Raw genomic sequence first — 14,778 nt, 5'->3', positions numbered from 1 at the left:
TTATCCCTCTGCGTGCCACTGTTGGCATGCGTGCCGTAGGTTGCCGACCCCTGATTTAGGTGATTAACCTACAAATGAGCCACATACGTTTAGGCTGTGGAGTTAAGGGCCTTTCAAAATGCTGTCCGCGATGTCTTCTATGTGATTTGTGCCTTTCATTGTGCTTCGGTTCAGGTCCTGGGGAACGATGAGCTAAAAACACATGAGCACAGCATATTAAACATGAACATAATATGGAAACTTATCAGTAAGACAAGGTCATTCATCTTACATTGTATACAGTTGCTTAGTGATGAACAAGATGCTGGATGTTGGCTTACTACATGAAGTAGTACCTACTTGACCAGAGGTGTCAAAACTAGGTCCTGGAGGACCAATGTCCTGCAGAGCTCAGCTAAAATTTGCCTCAACACACCGGCCTAGAAGCTTCTTATATGCCTAGTAAGACTTTGATTAACTGGTTCAGGTGTGTTTACTTGGGGTTGGAGCTGAACTCTGCAGGACAGTGGCCCTCCAGGACAGAGTTTGGACACACCTGTACTAGACAGTATGTGCTTTTGTATATTTAATGCACAGAGTAACTTGCCACCACCTACTCTCGGTTTTAGTTTCAGTTTTAGTTTTAGTTTTTCTATATATCAATATTAATTTTATAAATAGTAATAATAATAATAATAATAATATCTATTTATTATCATTATTTATGGAAAGTTGAATCAAAATATTTCTTCCTTTAGCTACTTTCTGTAATGTCAATTCAATGCTTTTCTCATTTAACAATGACTCTGGCTGGCAATTTTCAAAATTGATGCGCAGTTAATTTGATCAATTAACTGGCAAATCATGCAATTATTTAGTTTAAAAAAAAAAGGTCGCTTAACAGCCCTAATAAAAACATTAAATATAGTCACAATCAGTCAAAAAACTTATTCACATCAGTGTTTACTCAACCCTGCATACACACACCTATTTCCACTATCTCTGAAGAAGTGTCTGTATCTTCCATTATTTCCTCCATGAAACTTGGCCTGTGTGTGCTTTTCTTTTTGGGAATGGGGTCTGCCTTTGCTGGAACAGACTGACCGGAGCTGTCCCAGACCTCCACACTACTCTTCAAAACGTGTTGAAAAGGCTTTACTGTAACTTCTTCCAAAAAACTGTCATGATCATAAAATGACAAAAATCAGATCACAAGGTTTCAATTCAATGAAGCACATTCTATAAACACTTACCAGTTATCATCGTCATCTGTGATTTTAAGACAGTTTCTCAAACTGTCAACAAGACTGTCCATCTGAAGACTGCACCTAATTATAAAAAACAAAATGAGATTACAATTTAGTATGCATGCAAAAACAACAGAGCTGTCTGCACCCATTCTTGTGACCATATTAACTGCATTAATTGGAGCTCTTATATTATTTGTGTACAATGGTCCCCTACCTGAGTCCTGAACGCAATGACATAGAGCTCATGTCAAATGACTCAACATCCACTGGAATGTGTAGCGTCTCCAAAATCTGAAAACAATTCAAACAAAGCAAATCACATTAAGTAAACTTAATAAACTGAATCATTTTCATGTTGTCTGAGTTTGCTCCATACAGACCATTTAACATTGAGCAGAACACTGTGTGGCGTCTGGTAAGGATGCCATAATTCTCAATATAATATTGAACCGTTTGGTACAACATCCACGGTTCACACCTGTGAATTACGTTCTTTTTTTTGGTTTTGCGTTGAAATAATTTCATAAATTATTTCTCTCAGAATTGGCTCTGTTTGTGTGCCCGTGAGTCTGCATGCTGAGATGAGAAACTTTTCATTTTTTATCTTTCCATCTTATTTTTAATATATGAGCTGGCATGAACTTGAGTATATGAGGTAATGTCAGCGATCTCCATTTAGCCTATTTAGCTGTGCAAAACAGTTCATTGTGCTGCTGGATGTTGTAAACTAGAATTTGTATTCAAATTATTTAAAATGTATTAATGTACTAATAAACACACTAATTTGTACCACATACATACAAAAAACAAAACAAAAAATAAAACAACAACTATAGGGTCCTAGAAATGTGGTCCTGAAACTGCAGCCTCCGTTACTGCAGGAAAACAGGCTTATTGAAAATTTACATTAATTCTCTGCAAAAATATAACTGTTCCCTTGGTAACGGCAGTACACAAAGCACAGCACCGGACTTTGAAACGTTCAGCGCTCATATTCAATTCAATTCATAGCCTTTTGAAGTTTAAAGGGGTCATATGATGCCATTTCTAGTGTTGGGTAGTGTTCACTTTTTAACTTTTGAGAAAAATTTATCGTTTGATACCGGTACCGAATTTCAGGTACCAGTACCCAACGCTACCTATTTTTGGTACTTTACTCTGTGTAATTACAAAAACATTTATTTCAGTGAAAAAATCTGTCCAAAAGTCTGTTTTATAACATTTTGAACAGGGGCCCTACAAACTTTTTCTTTCTTTCTTACACTAGTTCATATCGCGATTCGAATAAAGTGGCAGACCTACTTTTGATTTACTCGTCCAAAATTGATGAATTACGTGGCATTATACACTATAGAGAAAATTACGTTTTTATAAATGGACTCTGCAACCCAGCAGAAACCATATGGCCCTAGAAATGTAACCACACTTCAGAGCATTTCGGCTTGCCCTGTGTTGTTTGAATGAGTTGCAGGGGTGATATCACATCACAGGGTCTCTCTTTCTCTCTCTCTCTGTAGTGTATGTGCCCAGCTGCGTTCTCAGGTACCAAAATTTGGCACTGATTGATTTAATATGAATCGGTACTCGGTAGTACTGTCTTAATTCGGTCGGTACCCTTAAAAGTACTGAGTTCGGTACCCAACCCTAGCCATTTCATGTTTTCCTTTGTCTTTGCAGTGTTAAAAGCTGTTTGTGCATACAGAAGATCCGTAAAGTCGCAAAGATTAAAGTCTCAAACCCAAAGAGATATTCTTTATAAAAGTGAACGCTCAGCCATGTCTCCCTAAAACACCTTGTTCAAACACGCCCCCACATATTTACCTCACTGTGTGGCAAGATTTGCATAACACCGCCCAAATGTATATGTAAAAAGTTTTCCTGAACCTGGCAAGGGCCGTAACATTTCCGTCACATGCTTGAGGTATTCGGCCAATCACAATGCACTAGATAGTTGGCCAATCAGAGCACAGCGTGCTTTTCAGAACGATGAACTTTGTAAACAGACACGTTTCAGAAAGGTGAGGCATAAAGGAGAAACAATAATCAGGCATGTGATCGGCCAAGGTCAAAAAAAGAACAAATATTCTCTAATTAATAATAATTATAATTAAGACATTACATTAATTGTAAGCCATAACTCAGCAGCATGAAGACTGAATCATATAAGACAATATTTACTTAAATATTTCACATTTATGTGTTTAATATTTCTGTAATTACTCAATTCAGAGCAGTTTAAGTCAACTAAATGTTTAATCAAATAGTTTAACGCTTTGACCAAAGCTATATTATGGTGACATGAAACATAATTAACAAATGGCATTCCTTCACTACTTTGCATCAGCAATAATTTTCAAGTGCATAAACTTAAGAGCCGCTAGATGGCTCCTCTAAATCAAGCAATGCTGTCTGCATTAATCCGCATATAATAATAATAAGTGTCATTATGAACGCAGCATTTACAGTTTTAGTACAAGTAGACACTTTATTCCAGCATTACTTATAAACAAGTAAAAAGACTTCCTGAAATCATAATTAAGACTTTTTATGGCCTTAAATTTAATACAACTAAATTTAAGACTTTAAGGACCCACGGGAACTAGTGCCCAACCGATATGGGTTTTTTGGGGGCAGATGCTGATTCCAAACATAGACATATGATAATCCATATCTTTCTCCAGTGTACAGAAGTGTACAGGAGTTTTTTTTATTGCTAATTTGTTCACTCTGTGCCAAGCCATCAGAACTGAACCGAACTGAAAACTATGGTTAAAAATCGAGACATGTACTGAATCGTGGGCTAACTGTATTGTTGCATCCCTAGCGTCTAGTACAGCATTACCTTGTCTAGGTTGCAATAGGTCTCCAGAGAAGGAACCTGACGGACATGTCGAGCTTTCTGGATGGCTGTTTGCAGCTCCTTTATCCTCTCTTCTATCCGCTTACATTCCTTCTGACCACCCGAGAAGAGAAGATCCACATCACTCAATTTTGACATCAACATACTCCGCCTACAAATTCCAAAACAATAAACATTAATTGCTATGACTGAAGATTCTCTGTGACCTTCAAAACACAACAGAATGTTCCAACTCTAAAAATTCTCTAAAACATTCTGTCCACGTACCTTTTCAGCAGAATGCTCTTTGCTTTGTCAACAGCCTCATCGATTTCTCTGATTATTCGAGTTCTCTCTTCCCTCAGTTGAGCATGAATACCACTCGAAAGAGTTGAAATTTAAAATTTTAATTTGTCAGTTTTTAATATAAACAATTTCTCTGCCCATCATTTTTCTTAACATGTCCTTGTAATTTTTCATTAAAAAAAAAAACAATTTCCTCACAACATCTCTTCTAACAAAAATTCTACCCATCAAACTGACTGTTGCCCAGGCAACTGATTCCTACATAAGAACACATATTTCTTCATAAGACTACATACAAGATTTTGTACAGTTTCTCATTTTACCTTGTGAATTTTATCCAGTTGTTTGAGGTTTTCTGTTGCTTTGCCGAGAGCTTCATCCAGAACTTTAACAACATCTGACCTCTACACAAACATAACCACACATAAATTACTGAGCTCTAATCTTGTGCTAAGAATATTATTGGAACCTGATCTTAAAGAAACAATAAGACTACATAATACCCCTTCAGCATTCTCCTGTGTTTGGATGGCTGCCGATGAGGGTGGGCTCTTTAACCTTTGAGATTTCCAGCTGGCTCCAGAGTGCCTGCTGACAATTACCTTTGTTTTGCAATTGCAATTTTAACTTATTGAATATTGAACCAATGTTTAATTTAAAAAAAAAATGGTTCATGTTTATATTTGGAAGAAAAAAATATGCATATATATGCATATATCTGTGTGTGTGTGTGTGTGTGTATATACATATATAGGTCTTTAAAGTCTGTGTCGAGGCAATTCAGAAAACTGTTTCTATTGTTATAAATGTGAACAAAGACTGTGTACTATGTAGTACGTAATTGTGCAGGTTTTTTGGACCATTTTTTTGTTCAAGATTTTTCGGGCAGGGCTAAAATTATGTCTCCATGATGCACAGGAGCCACTAAGCATCCGTCTTTCAGATGAGACGTTAAACCGAGGTCGTGACTCTCTGTGGTCATTAAAAATCCCATAACACTTCTAGTAAAGAGAAGGGGTGCAATGTGACTTCGTCCCGTAAATGCATAATACCAGACATGTAAGCTGTGTAAATCCAAATGAGCTGCTAGAGGGAGCATCAGTTCAGGCTGTAGCGGTATTTTACAGTTGAGAGACATGGCAGCTTTCCTGCGAGTGGGCGTGGTTTCAGTGCAGACAGTGGACACGCCCCCAGTGTTTGTAAGCAGAGAATACTGCTTATTTTTTCAAGATTTTGATACCTTATTTTATTTCCTTGGCTTTCTTTCCATTTAAATTTAGCTGGGTGGTTAACATTTTCTGTGGTGTGACTCAGAACACAAATTTAACATTGCTTTACACAGACTTTAAGACTTTAATTTGCTGAATACCCTTTCTTCGTATTCATTTGTGCTGTATAGATGAGGCCAATAATTCTGCTGTCCAGCTCTAAACCATCGACTCCTTCCTCACCAATTCTGGTGTCCATCTATATCAAAACAAACAAAAGACAAAACCATCATAAATACCAATCTGAAATAATCCCATTGCACTAGAGTTTAATATAAGTTAATATACATTAATAGGACTGCAAAACAGTTCCAAAAATGTAAAAAAACAAACCCCCACATAACAAACATATAAAAAGTAAAGTAAAATGTCATTTTCTTGTACAAAAATGGAGACTAACAAACCCCCACTTGACAAACATGGGAAGAGAAAGCTCCCTACATACTTTTTTGGTCATTTCAAAGTATGCACTCTCTATCTTACTTTATGCTGTATTTATCTGCTCCATGTCAGGGGTTTTGCACTCCTTACATACATGTCATAAATTGAACAAACTTTTGCATACTCATTTTTCATTAATACTACATTTAATTAGAAAATACAGTGCTTCACACATCTTTCGTAGGTGCAACACAAAAGTCCAACATAAACTCTAAAATTTATAAACATTGTATAAATCCCAAACACTACTCAAACTTCTTTTATTAGCAATGTTCCGATCAATCAAACTTCTGGTCAACTGACTGAGATGCTGTAACGTTGCTAATAAATTGCATTATAGTTTTTATATTATATATACATATATATATATTTTACAATAATTATAAAGTCATCAAAACTTACTTGTGTCTTCAATATTAGGGATAAGTAGTATGATTATATACAGTATATTGCTGTGACAATATTGTTTATATTGCAGTATATAAATATCAGCACAGTTTTCTGCAAACTACATTCTTATTTTCTTACCTTATATTGACAACCCCCATAAGACTTTATTCTATTCTAGCACTGCTGCATAAACATATTCCTACTTATTTAAACATATTACAATGTTTCCCACAGCCTTACTCTCTATTTGAGGCGGCACTCCCCCACCCCAATATATATATCAGTCCCCCCAGGATTTCACAGAACTTTTTTCTGATTTTTGCGGCCTAAAATGACTGATTTTGCTGCTGCTTTTCTCAAAATTTGCGGTGATATTTGCGGCATTTCTTATTGTTTTGCAGTGAAAATATACCACACACAACATTCTTCTAACACTGTTATGACTTTTCTGATGCAAGGAACATTGTAGGGCTCCAGACTAACATTTGAGGAAAACCAGCACCAGTGCCATTAAGTTCTGAAGGTGCAACCATCACCTGACACTAAAGCACTCACCCTAATCGCACATGCACTCAATCTCGGAAACGTCTATTTGATGTCAGCATTTACATATTCAAGATATATTTTTAAGAATGCTTGCTCATCTGCAAAATGTCTCTAAGATGTTTCCTGTCAGATGTCAAATAGACATTTATTAGAATGCATGTAAAACTGCTTCTGAGACGTTTATCAGAGTACACAGCAGTTGTTTCCCAGATCTTTAGCAGACGTCTTACAGAACTTGTGCAGTCTAGGTAGTTGAGATGCAGATAAAATTAACTTTTTTTTACTGACATTCATAATGTCTAAATATAAATTAATAAATACAAATATATATATAATATATATATATATATATAATATATATATATATATATATATATAAATACAAAAATATATATATATATATATATAAATGTATAAATATACACACACACATATATATAGATATATATATAAAAAGGGAGTGGAAGTGGAAAATGTGGAAAATAAGTATATCTATATACTAGTAATTTTTTAATTTTAAATAAGTGTTTGCTTTCCTACATAAATGAAACTTCTAGCTTTATAAATGGGACCAACCTGTGAAGGATGAACAAATTTCGTCATATAACTTTCATAATACTTTATTTGATGGGAAAAGTTGTGCATTTAAAATCACTTCGAATACATGGTGAAGGTTGCCTGTAGTGTAAATTGGTGATTTGTGTTTATTGAACACGTTTTTTTTTTTTGGTTTATTTCCACATCAGTGGCCTTTGTACTGATATCAGCTTTAACAGAATTCTGCCCCAAATTTGAATGCTTCTCACAAGATTTCACAGAGATGTTATTGATTCTGTGGCGAATACGACTGCTTTCTTCAATGTGCTGTGCTGTGTATAACAGTGTTGTGTGATCAAGATCGGCCCACTGCCCGGCTCAAGCAGATAAACTGTTTGTGCTGTGTAGCCCAAACGAGTAGCACAGATTCGTTCCTTCAGTTCGTTTATCCAGTGTAGCTCTTGTAAATCGGTCATGATGAGAATGCAAGGCTGTTCATCATTCCTTTTTTGGAACTGAGAAACAAGCTTTCTTTGACTGAATGCATGTTGTGATGTCATCACAGGATGCGTCTAAACCCAAAATCTGCAAAAATTACGAAAATTTGCGAACAATTGCGAAAATTGTGGAGTTTGCTTGCTTTTGTGTTAGATTCAGCGATCGCAGAATCGCTAAATCCTGGAGGGATAGATAGATAGATAGATAGATAGATAGATAGATAGATAGATAGATAGATAGATAGATAGATAGATAGATAGATAGATAGATGCGCTGCTTTGTTTACAGCCAAGGAAATCAAGGAAACGCTGTATCTGCTGTTCCATAAGCACCACCTGCTGTCAGAGAGTGAATTTGCATCTCATTCAGTCTGTCTGCTGTCTTTGTTTCGTGGAATGTTTTATGTAGTATAGTTTTCACAAGCCTAAAGTCAGAGCATTCTGCTTTTGTTTTTAAAAATTCAAATTATACAATCTAATTTAGATTTAAAAAAAATGCTCATGCTGCATGTATACAACATCTTTGTTTGGATCAGGGGCAGTTTCTTCATTAGGGTGATTTGGGGAGTGAATTTTTTTCTATCACAGCTGTTACTCTTCTAGACTAGATCAGCTAGAGAATAAAAAGAAGGAAAATCTGACCACACCCCAAGCCACGCCCACAAGTCACGCCCCCAGCACTCATTATTTAAAAATATATATTTTAGCACATTAAAAGATATCTTATATTGTAAAAATACATACTGTCCTGTAAAAAAATAAAAAGCAGCATTTAATAATCATGACAACAATACAATAATATTTTATAATAAAGTACTATTATATATTATCGTAACGTATATAGAATTATTATTAAAGTACCTGCCAAAAGTTTGGAAACATTACAATTATTAATGATTTTGAAATAACTATCTTCTGCTCATCAAGGCTGAATTAATTTGATCAAAATAAAGTAAAAAAAAAAAAAAAAAAAAAAAAAGGAATATGATGAAATATTATTACAAATACAAAAATGTTTTTTCAATTTTAATATATTATAAAATGTAATGTTATTCCTGTGATGCAAAGCAGAATTTTCTTCATCACTACTCCAGTATCAGTGTCTTGATCTTTTACAAATCATTACAATTTCTCAAGAAACATTTCTGATTATCAATGTTAAAAACAATTTTGCTGCTTCATATTTTGTGTGGAAATGATGATCCACTTTATTTTTCAGGATTTTTTGATAAATATAATGTTTAATGAACAGCATTTATTTGCATTTATCAAATATATTAAATCTGTTAATGCATTTATTAAATAGAAATTATTTTAAATGTCTTCACTCACTTGTCACTTTCATGCATGATGAATAAAATTATTTCTCTCTCTTTTTTAAATCTTATACAAATGTTTGAGTGGTATCAGTTACCACAAAAATATTAAGCAGCAAAACTGTTTGTAACATTTACAATAATGAGAAATGTTTCTTGAGCAGCAAATCAGCATATTAGAATGATTTCTGAAGGATTATGTGACACTGAAACTTATTTGTAAACAACAACAGATTTATAAATGTTTCTAATGACGAATGTTGCTTTCCCAAATGCAAATAAAAGCGTCTCAAACCAAGTGCAGCACTAGCAGGTTGTTTTTTTCACATCTCTCCTTAATGCACTCCACTATTTACCACCTGTGACTGTCACAGGATTGCGCCCGCGCTCAGTTCGTCTCACTGACACATTTTTTGAGCAGCTAATCTCCTTAGTACTCATGGCGAGTAATGCTAAAGTGAAGTAGTTTTGCTTTTCTGTAGTTTTTTCACCCCCCCCCCATCCTTGAAAGATCCCATTTTTATGTATGAAACTTTACAAAGCAGTTTTTTTCATTTACAAGAAGAGCCAGTTCTGCCCTTTTCTTCTTTACCTTGCCATAGAACATGGCCGTGCTCACTGATGTAATGTTAACAGTATTCATATTTAATCAAAAGTAAATTTGCCGTGTGATGGAATTTGTATTGTTCTGTTTAATAATTCGGAATGGATCAGTATATATACAGTCAGGTTGAAGGGGTCCTATTATGTTTTTTCAACTTTAGTTAGTCTGTAATGATGCTGTTTGAGCATAAAAAAATATGCAAAGTTATAAAGCAAAGTCCACTTCAAAAGGAGATATTTTATTAAATAGAAATCAATTTTTAAAAACTACAACGAACGTCTCGTTTGGACTACAACGCATATTTTCCGGGATTTGTAATATCACAAATATCGACGAATGGGACAAAACCTGGTTAAAAAGCATTTGTTTCAGTGTAGTGACACACATTTGAAAATTTTTCAAATCGTGTACACGTTAATGAATTACACTGGGCCTTGTTCGTTGGTAGTTGTGTGTGAGGGGACGTGAAATGCTGTAAACTGCGAAAATGAAGTCTCAAAATCCAAATGAACCAAACCAGATTGACTCTAACTAGACGTCAATTAATGCACGCGTGTCACCTGATCCACGTATACATGGATTCCTTTTTGCACGAGCAATTTATGATATATTAATGCAGAACAGAACATTTTTATTCGCAAACATGTCTGTATTTGTACAAATCACTGCACAATCATTTAACCCTGAATTCCACAGACTCAAACTGAAAGGTATTTGTTTGTGGTTAGTAGGGGTTACATAGACTAGTCGAGTAGTCGAGTGATCGACTACTTTAACCACTAGTAGGCGCTGTCGGAAACAATCGACTACTCGAGCGTGCATTAACCATAATGCATGCACAGTTTGCCTACAACACAAATTGTAGGATTACAATATTGCGTGTAGCTGTTACTTTCTATCACTTTTTCTGTTACATGTAAAATTAAAATATATAATTTAATAATTAGGGGTGTGCCCGAAGCCGAAGTGGCACGGAAAATGGCTTAAAAAACGAATAACGGATAAGGAATAATCTCTGCCTGAATATTCGGCTGAGGCTGGCACACTCTGCTGTTTGCTAGATAACAGTTGAGCCAGGGGATCAGCGCAATATTATACACAGAACTCTAAAGTCACGCAATAATGAGTGTGTGAAGTGAATGAATGTAAACTTTATGAACGAAAATTGCACAAATCAAACACCGCATTGATGTTGCCTCTCCATGCATCTCTCAGAAATCAGAGCTTGGCAAGAGTAATATCACCTATAATAATACATCATACACGGTCAATTATTTGTATATATTTAAAAGGCAATAATTTAAACCGTAGGCTACGAAATGATACATGAATGAATGGAATAACACAGCGCGCTCCCCAATCAAGTAGCCGCGTTGCATGCCTCAGTCTCTCCAAAACCAAACCAGCTCTCTCTCTTAAAAGTAGGCTAATAATCAGCTTAGATGCAGATACATTTTATATGTTTGCTTCTTTATCTTTTGCTGGTTTGCGTGGCACACGCACATTTGTTTAGTAAGTTCAAAAAGACTCACTTAGAGAATTCTGCGTAATGAAAATGTGCGCCTTAAATTCATTTAGTCGTGTTCAAATGATCACTAAACATTTGTCATGACGTCTCTGCTTATATGATTAATTTATTTTTTTAAATTAATAATTATTTTACTTTAATGCAGCATATTTTTTCAGTGATAACTACGGGAAAAAAGATAGTCATAACGGTCTTATCAAGTAACTGTATGACACCTGGTTTTATCCGAAAACAGATACTAATAATTTTGTACAGATACAAATACTGGTTACATGAAAATTAAAATATGTGATGTCATAATTATAAAGTTTTGACAGTTTACGTATGTTATGTAATTGTTGCATTAGGCTATTAATTAATTAGTTAATTAATAAACGTTTACTGATAAAAACTATTGAATGTCTATTCATTAACAGTAGCATGAACCACGAGTAGTCGAGTAACTCGAGTATATTTTAAATAAGTAATCGACTAGCAGAAATCAGTAGTCGTGCAACCCCTAGTGGTTAGTAAGATACATGTATAAAAAGTGTGCAGTACATGGATTATTGTGCGTGCATATATTAATCATTTTTAGGCCCATTTCCTCCCATAATTTTGCGTAACCACGAAAAAACGATAGCGCATAATATGAAACAATAGACTTTTCATTTCGTCCATCCTAACAGTGACCAGGGTCGTGAAGACAAAACCGCCATAAAGACATAAATATTATAACACAAAAGTGTCATAATATTTATGGCTTTTTTAATATATTTTTAATATAATGTAAGTCTTCTGTAGTCATAAGATAACCTCGGGCGAGGAACTGAAATTTAAGTCGTCATTCACTGATAATCTAGTTGTACTGTGGGCTTTCATAAATCACCTGACATTCCGGACACGTGATGACGTTTTGCGGGGACTCGAGAGCACGCAGGCATGTGCTGCAGCAAATATGACTGCACAACAGCACATGAGGGAGATTCCCCGCAACTTCATCTTCTGGAGGAAGAAAAACACTAGATTAATAAAACTAACAATATAGCATTAGCTTTTCTACACAATGACACTGTCGTTTTTCTGGAACATTCTTTCAGTCACGTGTTGCCAAACGTGCTCGTGTAGGACTACACAGAACGAAAAAGTGTATTAACGTAAATTACACTTCAGAATGATCAAAAAAATTAAGTTTTGTTGTTTGTTACCAGGTAATATGTAAGATGAGCCGCAGATATTACAAACAACCGCCATCTCCGACATTTTCCACAAGAACTAACGTTACTCTGTGACCTGTTTCCTTAACTGATGAGCTCGCTTACCAATCGTCCAATCAGAATTTGCCATCGCTGGGCTTTTTGTCCAATCAGAGCCCTCTTTACATTCGCATTACTTACATCGATTTGCTATAGTCCAATCAGAAGTTCCGTTTTTTTTAATTGAGTGGCGATTTCTGATGCGTTGTCCTTTTCGTGTCAAGTTAATATTTTTGTTATTCCATTTTTTTTAGTTGGTATTTTTATATTTTTAACTTTAATTTTACATTGAGCCACATCACTTCGTATTTCCTGAAAAATGTATTTAAACTTTATTCTAAATAAAGATTCAAAGTTTTTATGTTTCTGTCTCTGAATCACTGGTGTCTCTTTTCTTAAAATTGCTCATAGTTATCAGATAACAATAACATCACAACATCACAATAACAGCCGGCACATTAGAGTTTAGTGATAAAAACCATGATCAGGTATTGGAAATGGTTAAGTGTGTGTGTGTGTGTGTGTTGTGAATAGAAGTATTTTCGGGTCTGAGGATAAATAGTTTCATTGAAATATAGGTCAGTAACTTTCCTCAGTACATAAGCACAGGCCCTGATCCCTGCCCCACCCCCCAATCACCATTACACTTTACATAAGCTGTATCAAGATCCAGATCACTGTGTGTCATTTTCTGCACAACAAAAAGGTCAATGAGCAGAGGCCCTCAGGCAAATTGTGTCTGGCTGTAACAGAGCAAAGCAATAAATAAATAAATAAATATGCTAAATACATAAATTATAAGTACAGTGCATGCAATCCCATCATGTTATTTCTAATACCTTGTTAAATTTTTAATTGTTTGCATGTATGTGTGTAAACAATCACAATAAATATTATATGCACTGTACATACTGCATATTATTTTAGCTGTTACTGGAAATGTGGTATTCGTTTTTGGAAGATAACATTGTGTTGCATTCTTTGTGTACTTGACTTACATTTGTGACAGCTTAGTCACACTCAAACTGATACTGCAAAGAAAATGTTATAGTGGTGAAATGCAATTGTCACAGTACACTCTGACACATTCAAGTGAGAAAACCTTTTAACCTAGACCTACCCTTTTATTATACTAACAGATATGAACAGATATGAAATTCTCTACATTCTTATTTCTTCTTTATCTTTGCACACATTCATTCCTGACAACTCCCTCTTTTTCTTTGTTCTTTCTCCCAGATTACATATTTACTTTGTGCATTCTAGGAATTATTGAAATATGTTACATGTGTATGTCTGCTGATTTCAGAAGAATGATTTGATGATAAATGTAAATCATTTGCAGTAGGAAGGAAACTGTTCAAAACAATGATACTAGACAATAGGCATTTAACTTGTTAATGTTAATGTTTTTTCTTAAACTGTTTTTAGATTAGATCTGTGGCATTTTCAAAAATGTATTAATTTCTTATCATCTAAAATTTCTTGATCGGGGCTTTTATCAAGTAGGTGAGGGTGATAGACTCAGTATTCTCACATTCTGAAATTGAAAATGAACTGTGAAAATTTATATAAATTTAAAAATAAAACATCATCTCAGTATTGGTGTTTGCATAGTTACTGCATTTTCGACTTTGAGTTCAGAGGTTTGTGTTTTACTTTATTAGAATGTCAGCACTAATGTCAGTCTCATTTCTTGATTTTAACATTTTTTCTTTTTTTCTTTTTGTGCAAAAGACAGATTTACTGAATGTACCTATATGAACTGTGGCTGGACAAAATCAGTATACAAAATGGACAATCTGATGGAGTACAGTGAGGAAAATATGATTACAGTTTGAGCAACCGTCAATCAAACTGGCTTCATCTGGTGAGAAAAGAGGCTTAAGCTTTTCTGATCATTTACTCATCCCAGTAAGGAGGGGGCAGGGTATGAAGATAAACTGGCCAAAGGAATTATTATAAATAAATACTGAATAGATTCTTCTAGAAATATTTGTCAAAATATGTAATTTCCAAAGACAAACAGATTTAATTAAAGA

At 34.8% G+C, this 14,778-nt stretch overlaps 1 protein-coding gene across 2 annotated transcripts in view; it reads right to left on the bottom strand.

Annotated features, from left to right (window-relative positions):
* LOC109057058 (RING finger protein 17-like) overlaps positions 1 to 12,844 on the bottom strand; it is a 28,128-nt gene extending 15,284 nt beyond the window's left edge. Inside the window, exons 1-11 of one of the 2 annotated variants that reach the window (XM_042763798.1) lie at positions 12,689 to 12,844; positions 12,370 to 12,485; positions 5,744 to 5,841; positions 4,878 to 4,965; positions 4,698 to 4,778; positions 4,357 to 4,460; positions 4,072 to 4,240; positions 1,444 to 1,520; positions 1,233 to 1,307; positions 967 to 1,157; positions 88 to 192 (exon numbers count right to left, since the gene is read on the bottom strand). In XM_042763798.1, the coding sequence (XP_042619732.1) occupies positions 88 to 192; positions 967 to 1,157; positions 1,233 to 1,307; positions 1,444 to 1,520; positions 4,072 to 4,240; positions 4,357 to 4,460; positions 4,698 to 4,778; positions 4,878 to 4,965; positions 5,744 to 5,841; positions 12,370 to 12,485; positions 12,689 to 12,743 (1,159 nt within the window). In that variant the 5' untranslated portion in view covers positions 12,744 to 12,844. The remainder of the gene's footprint in view (positions 1 to 87; positions 193 to 966; positions 1,158 to 1,232; positions 1,308 to 1,443; positions 1,521 to 4,071; positions 4,241 to 4,356; positions 4,461 to 4,697; positions 4,779 to 4,877; positions 4,966 to 5,743; positions 5,842 to 12,369; positions 12,486 to 12,688) is intronic. The other variant, XM_042763800.1, reaches the window with a different exon arrangement.
* Between the last annotated feature and the right edge of the window lie 1,934 nt (positions 12,845 to 14,778).

This window comes from Cyprinus carpio, chromosome A9 (assembly GCF_018340385.1).
Source record: "Cyprinus carpio isolate SPL01 chromosome A9, ASM1834038v1, whole genome shotgun sequence".
In the NCBI taxonomy this organism is placed as follows: domain Eukaryota; kingdom Metazoa; phylum Chordata; class Actinopteri; order Cypriniformes; family Cyprinidae; genus Cyprinus; species Cyprinus carpio.
This window is presented reverse-complemented; position numbering and strand designations above follow the sequence as displayed.